General features: G+C 38.0%; 2 protein-coding genes and 1 pseudogene across 6 annotated transcripts in view; 1 reads left to right on the top strand and 2 right to left on the bottom strand.

Moving 5' to 3' along the window:
- Window positions 1-7,890: 7,890 nt before the first annotated feature.
- On the bottom strand, window positions 7,891-9,219 carry LOC116865246 (annotated as a pseudogene).
- Window positions 9,220-17,554: 8,335 nt separating this feature from the next.
- JRKL (JRK like) lies at window positions 17,555-21,359 on the bottom strand. The gene has a single exon (XM_032852735.1). The coding sequence runs from the start codon at window positions 20,739-20,741 to the stop codon at window positions 19,167-19,169; it is 1,575 nt and encodes a 524-aa protein (XP_032708626.1). The 5' UTR covers window positions 20,742-21,359; the 3' UTR covers window positions 17,555-19,166.
- A 104-nt stretch (window positions 21,360-21,463) lies between these two features.
- Window positions 21,464-23,688, top strand: part of CCDC82 (coiled-coil domain containing 82) — a 31,691-nt gene continuing 29,466 nt past the window's right edge. For 3 of the 5 annotated variants that reach the window (XM_032852737.1, XM_032852741.1, XM_032852740.1), the window contains exon 1: window positions 21,464-21,547. The gene's annotated coding sequence lies outside the window, so the exon portion shown is untranslated. Of the gene's footprint in view, window positions 21,548-21,920; window positions 22,029-23,688 lie in introns of those variants that run through there. The other 2 variants (XM_032852739.1, XM_032852738.1) reach the window with 2 other exon arrangements.

A 23,688-nucleotide genomic window follows, 5' to 3' on the forward strand; every position in this document is an offset into this window, starting at 1 on the left:
ACAGTGACTTCTGATTATTATTAAAAGCAGACTCCAGATCATGGCCGGTGACAGTGGCATCTAACCCTCAGTGTACTGTCCTTTGGCCCCTTAGCACACGCCAGCCCTACCGGGTTTCTCTCATAATATGTCAAGCTCTTTCAAGTCTGTTCTTTTGGGTTCATTTTTTAATTTTTTTGTTGACTTTTTTCCTTTGGTAACTTTTAAAAAATACACTTTCAAACTTACAGAAAAGTTATCACAATAGAAAATGCGTCCCTGTATACCAATTATCTAAATGCATCAATTGCCACACTTTGCCCCATTTGTTTTTTATTCTCTCTCTACGCATTATATGTATGTGCCTTTTACTTAAACCATTTGAGCGAGATATTATGCATCTTTACTCCTGAATACTTGCATGTTTTGGTCCTAAGAATAAGGAAATTCTCTTTCAGAAACAGAAAGCAATCAATCAAAATCAAGACATCTAACATTAATGCAACACTATTAAGTATTCCACTTTCCATATTCAAATTTCATCAACTGTCTCAGTGATAGTCTTTATGGCAACTAGTTTTCCACTCCATTATCTCAATTCTCTTTTATTATCCTTTTATCTGGGGAGGTTCTCGGACTTTCTTATCTTTCTTACTCAGGTATACATCACAAATATGGGTGATATCTTTAATCACTATTATATATAGTCATGAATATTTCCGTCATCATGTGACTTCAGACTCCCAAACTTCAATATGTCTTTCTGAAGACTGTTCTTCACAGGAATTGCTAAGCAAACTGAGAGACCGTGATCATAATAGCAGGCTCTCGGGTCCCCTCTCCCTGGAATAATCTCCAGGAAGCCCATCATTTTCACTCTTGTCAATGCCTGGCTCGTGCTCCGTCTTAGGTCTGGACTGCAATTATACTTCATTCCAAGGACCCCTGGACACAGCTGGCTCCGCAGCCAACAATTAGGTGCCCGAGAAATCACGTCAGAGCTGCTGGGCCACCTCCCTCACACTAGCCTCTCTATCTGGCTTTGCATTAGAAACATCTGAGAAGCTTCGAAAACCACTGGTGCCCCATGTCAATTACACAAGACTTTCTGGAGAGGCTCAGGTAGTTACTGCTTTCTCCTTTCCTGATAGGCATGGATATAGATTTTGATTAATTCTCTTTATCACAGCCCAAACCAGTTCTGCATCTAAATATTACTGAAGACGGGAATAAGTAAAAGGAATTACAACATTAACAGGTGTCCCCTGTCCATCCCATGAGGCTTTTGCAGGGTGACTCCATGTGTAGCTTCCAGCCTGCCTCCTTGTGACAGAGAAAAGATCTTTTGTATGAAAGACATTAGAATAAATTGGCCTCCTATACATTTTATAATTTTTCACCATTCATTTCTCTTTCCAAAAAGTTCACAGATTTTTTTTACATTTATTCATTCAACTAATATTAATAATTAGTTAAGAAAATCAACCAAATTTTGTTCGCTGGTTTCTATCTTTGAGGTCACATTTAGAGAAGTCTACCATTCTCAGTTTATATAATTATTCATTTATTTTTTCTAGTAATCTTATTATTTCAATTTTTAATAGCTAAAATTTTGACCTATCCACAAATTGGATGATGCATGGAATGGGGTAAGAATCTAAATTCATTTCTTTTAAAAGTAGGGTCAATTGTTACCCAAAACAGTGTTTGTCAAATTCATTTTTTCCTCACTGATGTGGAATATCACTCTCATCATATACAAAACACTTATACTACATAACTTACCTGTTTCTGGACTTTCTCGTCTCATTGCTATTTCTCTTCCTCTGCGAGCAACAGGCAATTTTAATTTTAATTGTATAGTCGACTTTGTCCATTCCCTTTCTTTTTTTTTTTTTTTAGGAAAAAATGTTAGCACTTCTTTAATACTTAATTATTGAAATTAACTCTAGAACCACTTTGGAAAGCTGGAGTCTCAGTGGCAATTGTATTCTATTTGTAGATTAATATGAGAATTTACTTCTTTACAATATTAGACTTTGCACCCCAGAACGTCCGCTTAATCAAGGCTTCTTTTATGTTTCTCTCCTCATTTTGTAGTTTTCTTTAAGAAAGACTTGAACCTTTTTGTCAGATTCATTTCTAAGTATTTCTAATTTGATTTTGGAGGAAGAAAAAGTAAAGACCTTAGTTACCCTGTTTTAATTTCTACATACGATCATCTGCTCTTCAGCCACAGAGCTCCTACACAATGGTTTTTAAGGATTCTAAACCCTGAGGTAGGAAAAAAGACTATTGCACACCAAAACACTAAACGCTTGGGCTAATAAAGTGGTGTTATGAATTTTTTCCTTCAGTAATTTCTGAATTTACTTTATCTTATCTTCATATTTTAAAATGTATTTAAAATGTGAATGAGGAACCGGATAAAACCCCAAAGCTCCCATTCTTTCCATTCATAACTTCAGTATATTATGTGTAGCTGTGGGCATTTACATTCTCTAAGACATTTTTTTATTAGTCATTCCAACTAGATTGTAAAAGCCTTGAATTTTTTTTGTTCCAATACCTTTTACTTTTATCACCAAGGATTATGGAAATAGGAAGCGCCTAGCAAATTCCTCCTCAGTGAGTTTATCAGGTCAGTTGAATAAGGCAAAAGATGGGGGGAGGGGAAGAACTGCAAAATGTGATGTGGCATTTCAAAATTATTTATGTGTTATCTTGTTTTTTTTATTTATTTTTAATTTTCTTTCAAAGATTTTATTCATTTGAGAGAGAGAGAGAAAGCAAGAAAGAGCAGAGCCTGAGGGAGGGGCAGAGAGAGAAGCAGACTCCCCACTAAGTGGGGCCTCCATCCGGGAACCCTGGGATCATGATACCTTGTTGTTGTTGTTTTTTAGTGTGCTTCTCGTGTGTATGTCCACATCCCCTTCTAGACGGTAAGCATCTGATGAATAGGAACTGTCTCTCATATTCCCTACTTTTATGTTCTAGTTACACAGTTTGAACATATCGGAGCCAGTTTAGTGAATGTTACTAGCTCTACTAAAAATAAAATCTTGCATGCTAAAGAACTGTATCAGCAATAAAAAATGTTAAATGCAGAACAGATAATATATTTACATTCTAAACATGCATTTTTACAGCCTTTACCCCATTTTACACATAGCTGAAAAGGTTCCAATCGTCTTCAGGAAGGGATTTTAGCGAAGTAAGCATTGGGATGGTGAAGGAGTGGAGGACGGGGTAGGGGTCCTCGTGTTTTATTGCATTGTAGAGTGCCAGAAAGTAGCCAGAGTACTTATAATATACAAAAAGAAATGTGTTACCAATTAATTTAAGAAAAGTTAGATACAAATTTATGTAGATGGATCCTTCTTGGTTCTTGTTCTGCAGCTGGTAAGGGAAGGTGACAAGGGAGCAACCAGCTGTTAAGCAGTCAGCAACCTACCACTTACTGATGTAACTCTTCCATTAAAGTAGTTTTGTTTTAAAGAAAATATTTAATGTGTTGAGATGTTACAGATTCAATTTTCTATGTAATTACTTCCCCCTTTCTCATGAATGATCAAGTTAGCTGTACTTAACCTAGAACTGTGTAAACTCAGAAGGTCATTAAAAAGCAAAGCCTTTGTTCTGAAACACCACAAGATGGTGATATCGCTCCATTTAAAATGTCTTTAAACCGTGCGCGGCAGGCACACACTTGTACATACACACACAGAACTTTCTCCAGAGGGCTTGTGTTTTCTTTGTCATAAAATTAAGATTTCAAGTTCATCCGTGTTTCCAAATGAATCATGTAGAATCAAAACCATCTTATGTAATAAAAAGTACTAGAGTGATTCTTACTGTGAATCGTATCTTTCTCTCTGCTGGCTATATGCATTTGTCTTTTGTATGAAGCTTCGAAGTGAATGTGTGTGTGTGTGTGTGTGTGTGTGTGTGTGTGTGTGTGGTTTATGTTCCAGATGTCTATTATCTTCCCTCTTCCTCTGTTGCTCCAAATGTATGCCTCCCCTCTGGTGAGCCTATGTGTCACTATAATTGTCTCCCCCATTAACTTGTGACTAATATGATTGAAACCTCAGTGCCAAATAAATGTGCATGTGCGTTCATTTTGTGAACAGGTTGGTATGCCATATTTTCTATTTCTATTCTTCATCTCTTCTGTTTTTTCATTAAAAAATATTAATACAGCAGTGGAATCTGGGTAGTCCATAACTATGATCAAAAAAAAATTTTTTTCTTTCCCCTTTTCTTTGGCTCTCCTTTCTCCTTCTACTTTTTTCCATAATATTCACTACATGTTTGGTTTTTTAAAATTAGTTATCATCAAACTAAATTAGGAAATAGGAAAATACCTTACATGTTTTATATGTTCCCGTGTGTGTGGAAGAGAACTGATAATGGATCTTTCATTCTTTCTTCCTTTCTCTTTCTTTCTACTCCTCTGGAGGCCTTGTACTTGATTTAAGAAGGGTCCCCTATTCAATTGATGTGTGTGGTTTGTGGACATTGACTTCAATAGAAAAGAAAAAAAGAATCTCATTTTGATCCACTATATCAGTCAGAAGTTATTGTCTATAGAGTGAATTGGTTTTCTCTAAAATGTTTCTACAAGAGGTTTGGCTACTACTGATTGAATGTTTATATTTTAATCTAACATGGAGTTATATTGCCTGATTCCACTATCACATTCATGAACTAATAAAATGTTTTTCTCTTTAAAAAGTAACTGTGTCTTTCTCACCACTCCTTTTTGATATCATACTGTAAGTCTCATGAACACAATAAAACAAGAAGGAAGTAAAGCATATGGTGTGGGTATGAAGAAATAAAACTGGCTTTACTCACAAGTGACATGATTACTTATGCACAGAATCTGAAAGAACTGACCAAAAAATTTTTCTTAGAACCAACTAGCAAATGTTTCTAGAAGGCTACAGGATACAAGGTTAATATACAAAAACCAATTTCTTTCCTATATACCAGCAATGAATAACTGAAATTTGAAATTAGAAACAACACCATTTACATTCGAACCAACCCCAACAATTAAATATTTATGTATAAACACAGCAGAACAGGTACAAAATGTATATGAGGAAAACTGTAAAACTCAGATGACAAAAATCAAAAAAGGTCTAAAGAAATGGAATGATGTTCAATGTTCAAAGATAGGAAGATTCAATATCATCAAGATGCCAGTTCTCCCCAACATGATCAATAGATTCAATGAAATCTCAATCAATACTCCAGCAAGTTATTTTGTGGATATGGACAAATTGATTCTACAGTGTGTACAAGAGGCGAAAGAATCCGAATGGCCAGCGCAATTCTGAAGTTGAAGAACAGTAAGAGAATTAACGCCACATGCCTTACTATAAATCTATAGTTATCAGAACAGTGTGGGATTGGTAAGAGCATAGACGGATAGATTAATGAAATAACACAGTGAACCCAGAAATAGACTGGTGCAAATATAGTCAACCTACCTCAGACAAAGGAGCAAAGACAGTTAAATACACACAGGACACTCTTCAACAAAACGGTGCTGCATCTACTGGACATACAAATGCAAAAAAATAATCTAGACATGGGACTCACACCCTATGCAAAAATTAGCCTAAAATCCTTTATGGACCTAAATGTAATATCCAAAACTATAAAGCTTCTAGAAGATAATACTGTAGGAAATCTAGGTGCCCTTGGGTTTGGTGAAGGGTTTTTTAGACTCAACCCCAAAAGTATGATCCACGAAAGCAAGCATTGGTCGTTTTGACTTCATTAAAATTAAAAAGTTCGGCTCTGAAAAAGACACTGTTAAGAAATGAAAAGCTACAGAAAATGTTTATGAAACACAAATCCGATAAAAGATGTGTATACAAAACACTTAAAACCCAACCGTAAGAAAACAAATAGCTCAATTAAAAAGTGAGTAAAATATCTAAACATGCAGCTCACCAAGTAAAATATTTAGAGGACAAATAAGCATACGAAAAGATGTTCAACGTCAAATATCATCAGGAAATTGAAAATTTTAAAAAACGAGACATACCTATTAGAATGCCTAAAACCAAAACACCGCAGGTGTAGAGCAACAGGAGCTCTCATGGCTGATAGAATGCAGAATGGTACAGCCACTTTGGAAAACAGTTTGACGGTTTCTTACAAGGCTAACCATAGTCTTACCATATGATTCAGCAGTTGTACTCCTAGATGTTTACCTAAATGAATTTGAAATGTTATGTCCACACAAAAACCTGTGTACAAAGGTTAATAGAAGGTTTATTCATAATTGCCCCAAACTGAAAAGAATCAAGATGCCCTTTAACAGGGGAATGTATAAACTATGGTATATCCATACAATGGAATACTATTCAGTCATAAGAAGAAATGAGCTATCAGGGCACCTGGGCGGCTCAGATGGCTAAGAATCTGCCTTTGCCTCAGGTCATGATCTCAGGGTCCTGGGATCTAGCTCCAAGTAGAGCTCCCAGCTCAGTGGGGAGTCTGCTTCTCCCTCTACTTCTGCCTCTCCCCCTGCTTGTGCTCTCTCTCTTTCAAATGAATAAATAAAATCTTAAAAGAAAAAAAAAGGAAGAAGAAGAAATGAGCTATCAAGCCATGGAAAGACATGGAGAAACATTAGATGCATATTGCTAAGTAAACAAGCAAGTCTGCAAATGCTACAGTGTATGATTCCAACTATCTTACATTTTTGAAAAGCCTAAATGATAGAGAGTAAGATTAGTGTTTGCCAGGAGTTCACAGAGATCAAGGAAATGAGGGAGTGATTAAGAGATGGAACACCAAGGGCACCTGGGTGGCTCAGTCGGTTGAGTGTCAGACTCTTGATTTTGGCTCAGGTCATGATCTCAGGTGTGTGAGATAGAGTCCCGTGGGTGAGCCCCTCTTTGAGCCCTTAGCCAGACTCCATGCTCAGTATGAAGGCTGCTTGAGATTCTTTCCCACTTTCCCACTGATTCTTTCCCCCTCCCCCTCTAAAATAAGTAAATCTTTAAAGAGTGAGAGAGAGAAAGAGAGGGATGGAACACAAAACCTGGGGGCAATAAAACAATTCTTTATGACACCGCGATGGTGGATACATGGTGTTATGCATTTGTCAAAACACTTAGAATGGTACAACACAGAGTGAAGCCTAATCAACTGTGGACCTTAGTTGTTAATAATGTATCATTATCGGTTCACTGATTATAACTACTGTACCACACTAAAGGGAGATATTAATAATTGGATAAACTTCAAGGAAGGGTGCAGTAGAGAAAAAGGTTTTTGAGAACTCTGTACATTCTGCATAATTTTTCTATAAACCTTAAACTGCTCTAAAAATGAGATCTATTAACTTAAAAAAAAACAAACAGGTAACCTTTTACATCTCACACTTTTTTTTTACCACTATCTTTTTTATTCTCTTTCATCATTCAGGTTTGTTCAGAACATTAAAATAAGAATGAAGGGGAAAAGAATCACATTTTTTTTAAGATTTTATTTATTTATTTGACAGACAGAGATCACAAGTAGGCAGAGAGGCAGGCAGAGAGAGAGGAGGAAGAAGGCTCCTGCTGAGCAGATAGCCCAATGCGGGGCTCTATCCCAGGACCCTGGGATCATGACCTGAGCCGAAAGCAGAGGCTTTAACCCACTGAGCCACCCAGGCACCCCAAGAATCACATTTTTAAAACACAATCTGTCCAAAGTATATGATAATATATGAAACCATGTCATACCTCTTAGGGAAAAAATATCATTCAAAAATTATTTTGTAATTAAGATTAAAGATTAAGACAAACTTCCATGTAAGCCATGTAAGGTTTAAGGGCAAGTGTTTTCGTTCCAATGATTTTATAGAAATGAGAGAATGATGTGTTTGATTTGAAATATTCAAATCCTCAAAGGTTTCTGCACTAACATTTGAATAAAAACTAACATGTTGGCATAGTTTCCATGGCTTTCAGTTTCCCGTTGGATTTCAGAAATTCAGGGATGATCTTTGCCTGAGCTCCTTCCGTTATTGCAATGGCCTTTGGGGCTTTCTCTTGGGTAGCTTTGGTTCCCAGGCCCCTATACACACAGCCTTCCTAGCTTCAACGACAGAGAGGCCATGTTGAGAGGACACAGAGGAAAATGCTTGCAGTAGGGTTTAATGATTTTCTGTCCATATCGCAGGGCTCCTTCCCAGTCCCACACATAGGAGCAGACACCTGTGGCCTGGTACATAACACGCAGCATGTACACATTGCTGTCCTCAAACCCAGAACTCATCTTCTCCTGGCTGAGTTCACAGATCTTCAGCAGCTCACGAAGGGATCTGTAGTGCTTGGCCCTCCGGAACTCCTCGATGACATCGCACACATATCCGACCATGTCATGGATAGTTTCTGCCTTTGGGGGAAATTGTTGAGCTTCTGGATTTCTACCTTGGCCTTATCCTTGTCTTTGAGTACAATCCTGGCATGGGCAGGTAAAGATGTAGGAATCTCTTAACTGCTCTTAACTGTCTTCTGTTGGGTACAGGAGGTCAGTGTACGTGGTAAAACAAATACAAAAAGAAAAACAAAAACCTCTTCTCCTGGGTTGATACCCTGTACTCTCTTTTTTCCGCTAGGGTTCCCCTTGCAGGTCACAAAGATGTTGGGGCAACAACTCTGATTCACTGATGCAATCTCAGGAAACATTGCAGATCCCAAACGAGAAAGCGTGTCATCTTCCACTGTGAAGTCACTACAGTTATCCTGTGCAGAGAGTACCAAGAAGCCATCACTGTCAAAGTGATGAAGAGCAGCAATTGTCACTCAGAATCAAGTCCTTCTTCTCATTGTCTGATTAATCCGGATGTGATGCAAACTCCTTTACAGCTAACAATTTCTCTGAAGGAGTCTTCTCTGGGTGGATTTTCTGGTTGGCCAGAATCCTTGCAGTTAGTTTTACAGTCTCTGAAAGATTCCAGTTTACCCCAAAACAACATTCCACCTTGTGCCTGGGCCAATCTTCTGACACTCCACATTGCAGTAAAATGCCTGCTTACATGTCCTACATCTAGACAATCATTTTCCTGGTGAAGCAGTATGCTCAGTGGTTGCCCTTCTCCTTGACCATGAGCACAAAGGCATATGTCTGACAGAGAGCAGTCCCCCACATGGAAGCTTGCCCTCCCTGTCACTTGCCTGGGCAGCAGAAGGTCTCCAGGCCACCATTGTCTGCAGCTGTCATGATGACAGCGGGTGGGACTGATGCTGGGTGGGACTGGCAGGGCAGGTGCTGAGGGGCACCTGGCCCCTCCCTGCTGGGAGCTGCAGCTTCCCAGGATAGCTGTTATTGGAGAAGTGTCCCCCAGAGCTGCGGAGGCCCGGGGTGGGGGTTGGAGGCGAACTGTAATACTTTTTAATGGCTAATCAGAGTAGTTGTGTGAAATCAACTGGAGCGCTATTATAGCATTTTTAGGTTCAAAGGAAACTGAATAAAGTGCATACCTCTAGATGGTCTAGTTGTCTAATAATATACTTACTACATTTTAAAAGATTTTTTTTAAAGATTTTATTTATTTATTTGACAGACAAAGATCACAAGTAGGCAGAGAGGCAGGCAGAAAAAGAGGGGGAAGCAAGCTCCCTGCTGAGCAGAGAGCCTGATATGAGGTTCAATCCCAGGACCTGAGATCATGACCTGAGCTGAAGGCAGAGGCTTTAACCCACTGAGCCACCCAGGTGCCCCATTTTACGAGATTTTAACAAGACCTTTTCATTAACTATGGGGTCCAATATCCTATTGTGAGATGTGGAAAATGCTAGGGAACATGATCTTAATATTAAAAATATATTTATGACCCTGATTCCTTGACAAGAGCTATCTCAATTAGCCTTATGCATATACTTTTTAATTCTGTCAAATAAATGATGGAATGAATGAATGAATGTATATGTGGGTTGTAAAACCATGGCTTAGTCCTTTCTATTGATTTCTAGTTTTCATCTACAGCAAATAAATGAAGTGTGTGATAGTCCTTATTCCTCCCCTTGACTCCGATGAGTAAAAGAGAATTATAAGCCTCAACTACAAATTCTTTAATGCACCTTGACTAAAAATTTTAATAGGAGTCAGATGTATATCTTAGCATTTGAATTAGAAATTCCAATGGAAATCTATTATCATAGATGTTTTAAGAATGTAAGTCTCACAACAAACCATTACATGTTAATTAGATAAAAGAGAGGTTTGGTAACTATTTACATGAATTATCATAAAATACTAATCAATGCTTATTTATGCCATCACAATTTAAGGTTGGCCTCTGTATCTGTTTCTTAAAAATGGCAAAAAAAACCTACTGGTAATGAAATTGTTTGATAACAAATCCAAAAATTGTTTCATAAAACTGAACTTAAAAATATGTTTTAGGGAATTACATTTGTTAGAAAACTTATTGTAGAAGACTGTTAAGCACATAAATTGCAATCTATGTTGACATAGGGCATTATTTTTATCTTAGTAATAATTAGTTTATTATGATCTCAGTGAGATAGCTCAAATTAACTAAAGATTATGTAGATTTTCTTAAAATTAGAGAAATAGCTCAATGTCATCCCTAGTTGTAAAAATTAATTTTATAGGTAAAAAAAAATGTTTACAAGTTTAAAATTCAAAACCTCAATCTACCTAAACTGTTGGGTAAGCTGATCTAGATGGAATAAAGGAAAATGGCCTTACCTTGGAAACACAGAGTTGAGATTTATAAAACTTTAGACTAGTGAGAGAAACCACATCTGGGACAAGACTACTCAGGGATTATATTCAGGGACTATTCAGGGATTATGAGAGGAGCAGGGTAGAGGAGCTACACAGAATGCTAAGAAATACCTTCCATTTCAATAAGAAGAGGAGTCTATGAAGGAAAATTAGAACAGCCAGGTTAGTGTTATTGAAACGTTTATGAACTTCCACTATAATTTCCTCCATCTTACTATATCCACTTCCTCTTCTCATCTATTATAATTGCAAAACAACAACAAATGAGAATCGGTATTCTAGGAACACAGATTCTCTTATCTACAAAGGTTATATGGTACATAGTTAATTATAGCAAATAGAAAATAAGCACGATATGCCAGTTTTTTTCTATCAACTCTTACTACCTGCTTAACCTTAGGTAAGTTAGTAAACCTCTCTATGCCTTTTTCCTCTTCAGTAAAAGAGATACTATAACATACACTACCTGCATGATATCACAATACGGTTATGAAGAATAAACTGTATCCATGTAAATCATTTATTTTTTATTTTTTTCAAGATTTTATTTATTTGACACAGAGAGAGAGATCACAAGTAGGCAGAGAGGCAGGCCGAGGGAGAGGGGAAGCAGACTCCCCGCTGAGCAGAGAACCCCATGCAGGGCTCGATCCCAGGACCCTGAGATCATGACCTGAGCTAAAGGCAGAGGCTTAACCCACTGAGCCACCCAGGCGCCCCCATGTAAATCATTTAGTAGGATGATTTGCATGTGGTAGATGCTCAGTGAATGATATCTATTATTATTGTCATCATAGTGTAATTAGTAATTTTAAATAGACAATAGAGGAAAAGGTCAATATGTTGTCCTAAGTGCCAGAAACAACCACAAATCCCTGTGAATTTCAATTTAAAAAGTTATTGAAAGAGAAGCATATTATCTGTTGCATTATATTTGTTGTCTAATTCGTTCTGGATTTCCCTTAAATTTTTTTTAGATTCTATAATTGGGTATATTTTGATGGCAAAGTGTAGTTCCTTTGAAACTAGAGAAGTCAAAGAAAAGACTCATCTTCCAAAACTCACCATACCTATTGTAAAAGCTAGATCCGTAAGGGTTAAAGATGGTGTCTGGTATGTAGAAGCACTGAGTAGATATTGACTGAACATGTACATGAAAGCTTCTGAATAAGTATTTTTATTCCTGTTTGAGAATTTGATCAGTGCCCTCTCTACAACTCTTCAATGTGAGTGAATCATGGAACCTCAGGATTGAAAAGGGCATCTCATCCAACAATCAGTATAGCGACTGGACCACTTCACTAACAGCTTAGTGATCTGGCAGTCAATCAAAAGTTAGCTCTACTAGTGATAGAAAACTGTAAACGTCTGGGGAACTTCACTATATCTGGAGACAATCCTAACACCAAGTTAGGCCTTGTATTGAGCTACAAACTTGTTCCCTGTTGTTAGCTGGTCCATAGGGAAATAAAATAATTTGTGTGTGCAACCATGGGCTAAGAGCTATAAATAGCTGTCTCTTGCTAAATCCCTAGTACTTAAAGCAATTTCTGGCACATATAAGTTTTCTGTAAATATTCACTATTGTGCTGTTAATGTACACTTCATTAATTACTGGTTGATATTAAACTATTCATAGCCTTTTCTACATTGGCTCCCACAAACCACATTCTTCTCCATCCTACACATTTTGTGTTGAACAGATGTGGACGAAAGGACACCAGTCATCTTTAATAAACTTTATTTCATTAGATAATAGAATTTATCAGTCATTCACGCTTGGATTTTTTTTCCATTAGTACATTTTTTAAAATGTTATTAAATGCTATAGATTAGGAAAAGGTGCCCTAATCCGGTAAACAGAAAATAAATGTCATGAATGTCTACTTTTATCTTGAAGCTTTTGTGTGTGCTTTCAAAAATGCTATGTAACTTTTTATATTGTTATGAACTAACAATAAGTACGTTGGATCCTTGAAAATTAATTTTGTTTTTAGAATACATACAGGGCTTTTTGCCAACCCAAATCAGGTTTAACCTAATTATATCCTAATTAGGCTAATTCATAAATTCCAGCTATTTAAGCAAGAATGATTACAATAGCTTGAGTAGAAGGCAACTCTGTCAAGCTACAGAGTATATGATTGATGTTAACGCATCTATCTGTAAAAATTTTAAAAGAACTTATCAAAGACCAAGCATCTTTGCAATTCAAGAAAACACCCATTACACTGGGAGAGATGTTATGAAAATTCAGTTAAGCAAAACTCCTAGATTGGATATTAATACTTTTAGAATATAACCATGATTGAACATCTTTTTTTTTTTTTAAAGATTTTATTTATTTATTTGACAGAGAGAGATCACAAGTAGGCAGAGAGGCAGGCAGAGAGAGAGGAGGAAGCAGGCTCCCTGATGGGCAGAGAGCCCGACATGGAGCTCGATCTCAGGACCCTGAGATCATAACCTGAGCTGAAGGCAGCGGCTTAACCCACTGAGCCACCCAGGCGCCCCGTGAACATCTTTTTTTAATGACTTTCATTTGTATTTGATTTTTTTTTTCTGTTTTAAAGCCACCAAATCATCTCTAGGTAATATAAAATATGTATTGTACATAAACATCTTAACTGTGTGTCAACAAGAATATTTGTACCATGTATTTATATAAATCAATGAATAAATGTTATATACTACATGCATTCCTAAATTATATCCTTAAAATAATTCTGGTTTTTAAAACTAATTTGAATGCTACTCATCAAAAATCATCAGTCTTGCCAAGCATCTGTCTTCATCATCTCTCACTGATCGATGAAGTAGTAAAATATGAGTCATTTTTCTAACATACAAAATACATAAGGATTTAATTTCAAGTTCATGATTACACAAATCTGTAAGAGAAAATTAGGGGATGATTATTTAACTTTTTGGTTATGAAGTAGGTAAATATTCATAGGTAAATATTTGAGATGAATGAATAAATGAACAAATGAATAAATGATAAAGGATGAGTCCCCATATCATACAACAATAAGAGAGAGCAGCGTAGTACATTGAAAAAGGAATGCCAGAGCCTGATTGTATACATTGCCTCAACACACTGTGAATACCTAAAGTTGCAAATCTTGACCTATTATCCCTCCCTTCAACCACAAACTCCTACTCTTTCAATTACATACTCTCCCACTCTTCTCTTCACTTTTGATGCCTCCAATCCTTTAATCCTTCCTATTGACAATGTAAAAACTAGCATTCATTCCCAAACTGTTGTACATTATTTTATTTATTCCTCTTAACAATCATATTATCCCCATTTTAGAGCTGAGACTTAGAGACTCACCCAAGATCACCCTACTAAGATTTCTGATATCAGAATAAATGGAGACATTAGATGCTTTATTCTCATCATATCAATCACACACACTATAGGAAAAAAGTACAAAATTTTAAAAGAATTATAGCCATCCTAAAAACAAGAAGATAAATTTTTTGAGAACCATAAGTTCATCTCAAGTGTGTGGCATCAAATCAGTCGTCAGGAAGCGGGCTTCGGGGAGATAACTACCACAGGCTGTGTAATTTGGGATAATGGTAGAAACGTTTTATAATTATTACCTTCAGAAACTCGGAAAGCAAACTAAGTACCTGTGATCTTGTAGCTCTACAGCAATGGTTCGTAAGACTTGGCCCCCTGGAAGACATCTGGCAGTGACTGAAGACAAATAAAATTGAACTGAAAACTTCAGTTACTTTTCAAGACCAACTCAACTGTTGTGACTCCACTCCTGCTATCAGATTACACTACTTTATGTCATTCATATCAGAATTAGTGTTTTCTTTACATTCCATCAGCATTTTAACACTTGATTCACTCCTTTTTCTACATGTCTCTATTATAAATCTCTTGAAGCAGATGTCTTTATCCATGTATCCCATACATTGTGTATGTCTTACACAAAGTATACAATTAATGTTTGCTGAGTACACATTTGTTGAATGTCTACTACTCTGCAAAGACTGAGCCTTGATCTCATAATCCAGTATTAAGAGACACAGGTCACACAAATCACTTCACAATATATTACAAGTCTTACAGACTCCAAAGTCTTACAGACCCTAGTTTTCGATTAGATATCCCCAGTGACCAGTACCCTCTGGGCATTCTTTCACACCCAACTTCTAATTGCATGAGCCTAATTATTGTGTGAAGTTGCCAGGTGCCTAAAATGTGGAAAACAGAGTACGTTTCTAAGGACTGTAGTTGGTGTGAAAAGTATAAAAGGTGGTCTTTTAAGGAGTTTAGGGGTTGGAACGTGACCAACTAAATTTTAGTTGAATAGTAACAAGGAAACCAAAAACAGAAATCCTATGGCTGCCTGTGGGAAGGAATGATCAGAGGCAAAGGCATGTATGTACATCAGAAAAGGTCAACTAAGAAAGAGAACAGAAATAAGAAATAGGTAATTATCTGTTTTGCTATTTTAGACCAAGGAAGATAGGTTTAATATGACATTCAATTAAAAAAACACTGTAACTCCTTCGCCCATCTAGGTAGCTCCAACATCAGAATGCTTAATGGAGAGTCTACTACAGAGGGGAATAAAAACAACAATTTTAATTTCTCTTCCAAAGTAAATCCTGCTTCTTAATTGAAGATATAAATTTGGACTTCTGAAGACAGTGACTGGAGGTAGACTTGGGGTCCTAAGCATGCAGGCAATGGAAATGGATGAAGTCACTTAGGATCAGTAAAAAACAAGAACAAAGAAAAGCTTAAAATGTAAATGGTATATAAAATACAAGACAGCAAAGGAAAGAATAAGCAAAATAAATCATGATGGTTTCCTCACATAGTCCCTATCACATTGTGTTGGCTGTATCATACGAGTTTACAATTGAACACATGGCACTCCCCCCCCACCATGTCATTTTTCTACCTTAATTTCAAGATCCTTAAGAACAAGAACCACTCTTCCTCTTCATTTTCCTAAACACACCATTCCCAGGAGTTATGCATATAGTAAGGCCCAACCAATTTTTGATTCACTGAATTTAAACCTGGCAAAGAATTCCACTTCCCTCACCATTCCCAATGAGTCCTAATCTCTCATCACAAGTAAGTTCCTAATTTCCTGTATCAATAACTGCAGGTAACCTGCTCTCACAGAATTCTTGGCTGCTAGGAATATGGGTTTAAAGAAACATCCTAATGTACAGGTGGGTTTTCTGAGAGCTGTTCTATTGAGGCTCATCAATGGGGAAACCTGGCAAGCCTGATGAGAAAACTAAGTCTGTGGCTATTTTTTTTTAAAGATTTTATTTACTTATTTGAGATAGAAAGAGCATTAGAGCGAGAAACAGCATGAGCAGGGGGCCTGATGTGGGGCTCAATCCCAGGACTCAGGGATCACAACCCCGAACCTAAGGCAGATGCTTAACCAACTGAGCCACTCAGGCACCCCTGTGGCTAATTTCTTAATGGAGAAATCCAAAGCCAAACACAGCCTCTGGTGGGACATTACGGGAATAGGAATTGGGAACTAAGGATTTATGACTTTGGGGCAGACACACTACCCAAATACCTTCTGTCATCATCCACTAACCATTTCCAACTACTGACCAAATGCATTTAACTTGGCACTGACTTTTAAACATTCTGTAAGAAAGATGAAAAGCAGAGATTTCAGGGACCATCTATGAATGAGCAGCACATACTAGTAAACCTGGGACTATGATGGTGAAACAGACATCATTACAAAATTAACACTTGCAGACCACATGTTCCTTTTTTCTTCTCTAACCAACTCTTCTTGTATTTCAACCTATCCTTCCTTCTCTTCCCCATAGCATGTTTTTTTCTTTTCTCTTGATCTATATGGATCTGAGTGTACACAGACTCATGTGGTTTTGATAGCAGCAGTTTTCAGTATCTTTGGTCTAGCAAGACTTTCTTGTTGGTACAATACCATGCTAATTCCTCAAAACTCTTTGAGATTGTCTCTTGAACTAAAGAGAAATATTAGCATGAACTATTTTCCCAATGGTGGGTTTTAAATTGTTTTCCTCACTGAGCATGGCTAACCAGAAATCAAAAGACAGATGATGCAAGTTTTGAATGCTATTAGGTTGGGGATAAAAAGAAATCAACTACAGGGTAATGGAAGAGGAAGACTAACCTCAAAAAAGCGTACAGGAAAGGGCAGTTGCTGCCACAAGTATAGAGAGAAGTCAAGTCAGACATCCATGACGGGTTGGGGGAAGGGTGGCTGGTGGCAGGAAATACATTTCGAAGATTGGAAAGGTTAAGAGGTTAGCCTAGGTTGGATAATACGAGCACAGGTTTTGGCATCAAATATCTGGGTTTAAATTCTTACCTGTACCCAACTGATTTTCATCAATTAAAAGGATGAGCTGAGCATCAGTATTTCTACCATAATTTGAGGATAATATAAGTATATTGCTTAGAACATAACATGGCATTCAGTAATTGGCAGCTTTTATACTCCTGCTTAAGGATAAAAGGGTCCAAAACAGAACTGTAGCCTACCAGTACTGGCAGCTTTTAGAAAGAGCAAATAACTATAAATCTAAAAAAAACAAGAGCAGTCTCTCAGAGGCTACAGAAAAAGTCACAAGATTCACACTCAAGGCCAGAAAAACAGTGAACCTCTTACTAGAACCTTTACTATTAATATTTAAAAGCACACAGCTTAACAGTAATGTTAATTTTACCACTAGGTGGCAATGATACAGCTGAATTTCACTGACAAGATTAATTTTAAAAATTGAGCAAATCCAGACAGAAATTCCAAGAAGCTTTTATACATTTTCATATTAGAAAAATGAAAAATTCTTTTATATACAATTAAATTTATAGTAGGATGTATAATTATCTGATTCAATAGATATGTTAATTTGAGGCTTTTTCCTCTGTGCACTGAGGCAATTCATGCAATAACTTTTAAACAGTTCTCATCACAGAAGTCTTTAAAAAAAAATCTGGACATACATCATGAAGATAACAGAAATTAGGGAAAGCTTAAAGTCTCTTTAAAGTCTTAGAATTCTAAGAAAGGCACTATAAATATAAAATGCAAAATATTTCAATGAAAAAGTAAAACCTTTAAAAAAATGACTGACAGCATTTTTTAAGGGCCAAAACATGAAATAATATGGAAATCATAAATTAAACCAATATTCACATAGGTAAAACCTTTTCAATGTCTTAAATAAACATATTAAATTTACTAAGCAAATTTATCAAAATTCTGACTTAAGCAGATTCTAGAAGAATACCTTTTTACAAGTGTCAAAAGAGTAAATGATGAAATTCCTTAGAAACTGTCACTTTCCATAATTATTTCTGCTTTCTTCATAAAACAGGTCACAACCTATGGCTTGTTAAAAATAATAATAACTTTATTCTTTTCATTTCTTTTTCTTTTCATGTCAAATAAAAGGAGAAGGTACGATAAACTTTTTCAAACTATAGACATTTCCAAGTACACAGTTAAAAAAAAAGTAACTTTAAATTCCCAAGATTCTTCCCCACATATAAGGTAGGAGTTCATATTATCACATGTAACATTACAAAACCTATACTATAATTATGAATAAATAATTACCCAATTCATAAGACCCAATTAAAACAAGCCTATTTATTCCCCTTGTATAAATAACCTAAAGTTCCCCAAATTTTCAACTCACAGTTTTCTATGAATGGATAGATCAGAATCTTTTATGTATCAGCTTTCAGTTTTCTTACTAATTTAATAATCACTTCCTATATATTTATTTCCAGAAAAATCTCCCCCTCTTACCACCTAAACAAACATAAGAGAACAGAAGTATGGTTTCTAAGTTATTTTTATAATTCATAGATCAGTTTCCTCATTATTGGGCTTCACTTTTAATTATTGCAGATCACCCTGAAATCTAAAAGACAGATATTTCTCATTCTGTCAGTGTATACAGATACACAAAACATAACCATTTATGATGTTAATACAAGAAAAGATTACCGTGGCAGCTCTCATAAAACCAAACAACAGATTTCAGGAAAGTGCTCAATCTGTTCACTGTTATCTGTAATTTTCTTTCTTTTTTTTTTTTTTTTTTTTTTTAGAAAGTTTAGGGAATGCCACTGTAATAGAAGGGATAATCGCAGATCTACAAAAATGAATGCATGTGTATAAGTAATTTATACAGAATCAGCTTCCAATTATCTGCACAAATGAAAAAGAAGACAGAGATGATGCAAAACACATAATCCTTGAACTACTTCAGACACATTTTTCTATCTACATTTCATAGGGCTGTGACTGAGAATTGAGAACACAAAGAAAATTAAGCCACACTGCAGAGGTTAAGAGTTACAAACACAATTATTGAAACAATTTAACAATGAAATGCCATTATTGACTTGAGGTTGTCATCTTCTGTTTATTTCTGATGGTGGCTCGAAGTTTACGGATCACCAGTTTATCAGGCAGAATCATATCACCTTGTTGTTCTAGATAATCCAATAAATTTTCAGTCCATTGGAGAGCAGCTGCATGATTAATATGTTTCTCTGGAATCAGTTCTATTTCCTCCTCCTCGTTTTCACTAGATTCGTCTGTCTGGCCTTGCGCTCTTCTGATGATTTCACTGTCAGTTAACACTTCATAGCCTGGCTCAGTACTGTCCACTTCAAGCCATTTTTCGATGTTCTCAGTAGTCACATTTTCCAGTCCTTTGGTATGCTGTAAAATGGTGGCCACAGTAGCCACAGAAACATCTTCTTCATCAAAGTCCAAGCCTTCTTTCTCCTCTATGGTAGGAAGAATCTTCTTCCATGCTCTGCTAATGGTAACTGGCTTTACTAAATTCCATGCCATTGCTATTTCATAAAGTGCATCTAGCAGAGTTAGCTTCTTCCAGAACGATTTCAAGTCATTACCCTCTTCCAAGTTGTTCTGAAGAAGACCTGCACGATAATTTCTCTTCATTGTCGCTATGACTCCCTGATCCGAGGGCTGGATCAATGAAGCCACATTAGGTGGTAAATATTTAGCAAATATTTGGCCATCATCTGACCTAAGGACGTTTTCATTTGGATGTGTTGGTGAATTATCCAACAAGAGCACAGCCTTTTCCTGCAGGCCTTTAGATCTTAAGTATTCTCGAACCTGTGGCACAAAGATCTTATCAAACCACTGTCGGAAAATGGAAAGATCCATCCATGCACCTTTTTGGCTGAAATAAGAGACTGGCAGGTTTGAGGTGTCAGTTGACTTGAAGGAGCGAGGCTTCTTTGCTTTCCCCACAACACAAAGTTTCAGTTTGTGTAAACCTGTTGCATTGGCACAACACATGATAGTGACTCTTTCTTCAATTGACTTGTGCCCAGAGACAGTGCATTTACCTTTGATCACAGAAGCCCTGGAAGGCAGGCATTTCCAAAAGAGTCCAGTTTCATCTGCATTGTAGATCTGTTCAGGCTGTAAATTCTCTCGTTCAATAAAGTCTCGAAAGTTGTTACAAAAATCTTCCACAGCAGTCTCATCTCCATTTAATCTTTCATTTCTAATATTAATCTCTCTAATGCTGTGCCGCTGCTTAAAACGAGTTAACCAACCAGCAGAGGGGTTAAAATCACCATCCATTCCCAAAGCATAAAAGAAGAACTCTGCCCTTTTTGCACAAATAGGTCCAGATATGGGATTCCCTTTTGCCCTTTGCTGGTTGAACCATTCTAGCATTGCTTTGTCCAGTTCCTCATACATGGATGGTTTCATAGATTTCCTCTTGGCCAGAAGACTTGTGGAATCAGAACTGCTTGCATAAGTTATAATTTTTTCCTTATTTTTTCTTATATCCCGAACTGTTGTCTCACCAATTCCATAAATCACTGCCAGTTGTTTGGAAGAACCTCCGTCTTCAAGTTTTTTTATTATATCAAGCTTATCTTTAATAGTTAACACCACTCGCTTCCGTTTCCCTGACATGCTGAGGCTCTGGGACTCAGGGCCTCACCCCACACTCGCTCTGAAGCAATCTACAAAATCCTTCCTTCTTTCACACAAACTCGCTTTAACAGTCCTACACACTCAGTCTTTTAGCCTTACCAGGAACCTGGTGGCCCTGACCCCGTCCCCGGATGTGCTTGGCTGGCAAAGAGACAGCAGAGGAAGATGAGAGGGGAAGAAGTTTGAGAGAACAGGCCTTTAACTCAGATGGGCAGTAGAGGAGGCCCCAAGCCACAGCGGATAATCCGGATTACAAACATTTGTTTTATTCCCCCAGTGGCAGCGTTAAAGACTATAACCCCATCGTGACCACAAACCTCCTTCACGCCCTGATGCAGGGTAAACGCCCGTCACTAGCCCCTGCCACACCCCAAACTTACTGCAGAGAGCGGAAGAACCAGGGAGTCGGGGACTAGCCCCCTTCCCCAAGGGAAAGGTTACGTTTGATTTCCTCCCCAGAAGCAAACCCCTTCCACCGCAAGCCACACTTCCCCGTGCTGGGCTTAGCCTGGACAATCCTCCCGGCCCCTCACAGCCCGCCGAGCCCCTCTCCCCACCTCAACTGGAACCAGGACCCGCACCGCTCCCTGACTAACGCGCGGCGACCGCTCCTCCCCCAGCACACGCTCCCGGAAGATGCCCCCTCCCGCTGCCGGCTCCGCCCCTTGCTCCTCCCAGAGGCGGGACTTCCCCTGGTCCCCGGAAGGAGGAGGAGCGCCGCCAGTCTGGTGTGGGTACCTGGGGCGGAGGCAAAGGCGGAGGCAGAGGCGGAGGAGCTTTGAAAGGTGAGGGCGCGGGGCGGTGCGGGGGCAGCTCGGGGCGGGGACTCGCTCTCGCTCCCGCTGCTAATGGTTTATTAACGGAGCTGGGGAAGCCGCGCCTCCCGGCAGGCGGGAAAGAAAAATTCCCGCGGGCCCTCGGGGTGGGCGGTACGACACCCCTCGACGTCGTTCTCCGCTTGCCCTCCGCTCGGGCTGAGCTACAGTGGGCGGGGTGCCAGTTTCTTCCGCAGTAGGGAAGTGGGCAGGACTGTTGGGGGGAGCTCGAGTGGTGATTTCGAGGGCTTCTGGCCTTTCCAGACCCTTGTTGGTTTTCTGGGTGCGGAGCTCCTCTGAGCCCTGGGGGTTTGTGTCGTCCCTCGCACGTCATCGTGAAGCTCGGTCTAAGGGTCCGGTTTCCTAGCTACGGTGCCCCTCTTTCCCGGAGGCAGAGTTGCGGACGGGCGGACGTGCTGCGCTGGGTACCTGCGTCCCGCCAAAGAGCCAGGTTTGTTATCGGGAAAATGACTCTGGTGTTAATTCCCGAGGGGATCCTTCCTCTGCCACTCAACCCTGCTGGATTTAGAGAATCACCTTCAGTGTTCAAGATTTTAATGAATACTGTAGTTGTCCGGGAAGCCAAGCTGGCAGGATGCTCTCTATGCGAAATTGTGGAGCTTGGTTCGTGATTCCAAGTGGGGCACATTGGCTTTCCTCTCTTTATGTTATCTTCCCATATTCTATTTCTGTCATGTTGTGCTGTCCTGTTTTCTAGCAATGGAAGAACTGGGGTGAATTTATTCATAGCACTGTGAAAAGAACGTAATCAGAATCATACACTGTAAGTCCCTGTATTATGCCGGCTTGTTTTGCTGTCCCTAGTAATTTCATCAGACTGTGAGCTCCTTGGGAGCAGAGACTGTGTCGTTGATTTCTTCTAGTAACACCCACAGCTCTGAGCATGTGCTGGCACATAGTGTGTACATTCAATAACCATTTCTTTGATCAATTAAAGTTTACTCTCCAAACTATCATATAAAAGGAAACATCAGGGAGGGGTGTTGTTTTACAAATAGGAATGCACCCCTTCGTCAAATAATGGCTGGGCTTCCACTGCCCTTCAAACTTTAAAAATGTAAACGGTCACCTGATAGGGCAAATGATTCCTAGAATGCATCTTTTCTTTAGGATGAGTTAACCTCAAAGTCTAGACTAAAGGGTATTTCTTCTGATAAGAAATTCAAGTGACATCATCAAAGTACCTTTTAGTTGTAGAGTTCCTGTGGGTGAGAGAGCAATATGGATTCTTACCTTTAACTTACATTCTTTGGCAGACAGCATAGCAATGTATGTGCCTTCTATGTGATATTAACTATGAAGCACAAAGATGTGATAGTATTGATCATCTTCATTTATTTAATGCTTTCTCTATGGAGTCTTTGTTTTTCTCCTTTGCCTAAAGGTAAGGTATCATTAAAGAAGCCTGATTAAATTCTCACTTCAAGAAGTTGAGTGTATACTCAGCATATAAAGAAATTACACCCATTGCATGGATTTTTTTTTTTTTTTTTTTTTTTTTTTTTTTTTTTGGTGAATTCCAAAGACCAAGAGATGGCTTGTTCATCAACCCAGCTTCACCTTCTCATTTATCTCCTCAGGTTCGGTTCACTCACCCTTTCCTTCTGTCATCATTCTTCCCTCCCCAGCTAACAGAGTAGAAGTATTCACAATTTTAAAAGAGGAGCCAACCATATTTAAATTATTGTTGTTTTCAATGACAGAATTTTTGATGCTATTGATAAAATAGCAGTTTTGAAATATGAAGAGAGAACTGGAAATTTGGCAGTTGGACATATGAAACTTGATTTATTTTATTTAAAAAAAATTTGCTTTTTCAAATATTCAGTACTGCAGTTCCCAAATAAAATTTTTTTTTCTCTCACCAGAGACTGCCTTTTTTGAAATTTTTACTTTTGGTCTCAATGGGGAATCCTTAAATTTTGTGATCAGTGTCATCAATAAGATGGTAGAGGGAAGTTTCAAATTTTCATCTCTTTTGCACATTCTTTTCTTACCTATTGGATGGACGAGTTCCAGAAGTGTCTGGCCCAACTCATGTGCACTGAAATTATTACATAATTTTTTTAAAAAGCATGTTTGTAAACTCT

Source organism: Lontra canadensis, unplaced genomic scaffold (assembly GCF_010015895.1).
Source record: "Lontra canadensis isolate GAN:19392208 unplaced genomic scaffold, GSC_riverotter_1.0 scaffold7, whole genome shotgun sequence".
NCBI classification, from domain to species: Eukaryota; Metazoa; Chordata; class Mammalia; order Carnivora; family Mustelidae; genus Lontra; species Lontra canadensis.

Coding starts and splice junctions, on each gene's coding strand:
- JRKL (XM_032852735.1), bottom strand. CDS start 20,741: ATGTCAGGGAAACGGAAGCGAGTGGTGTTAACTATTAAAGATAAGCTT.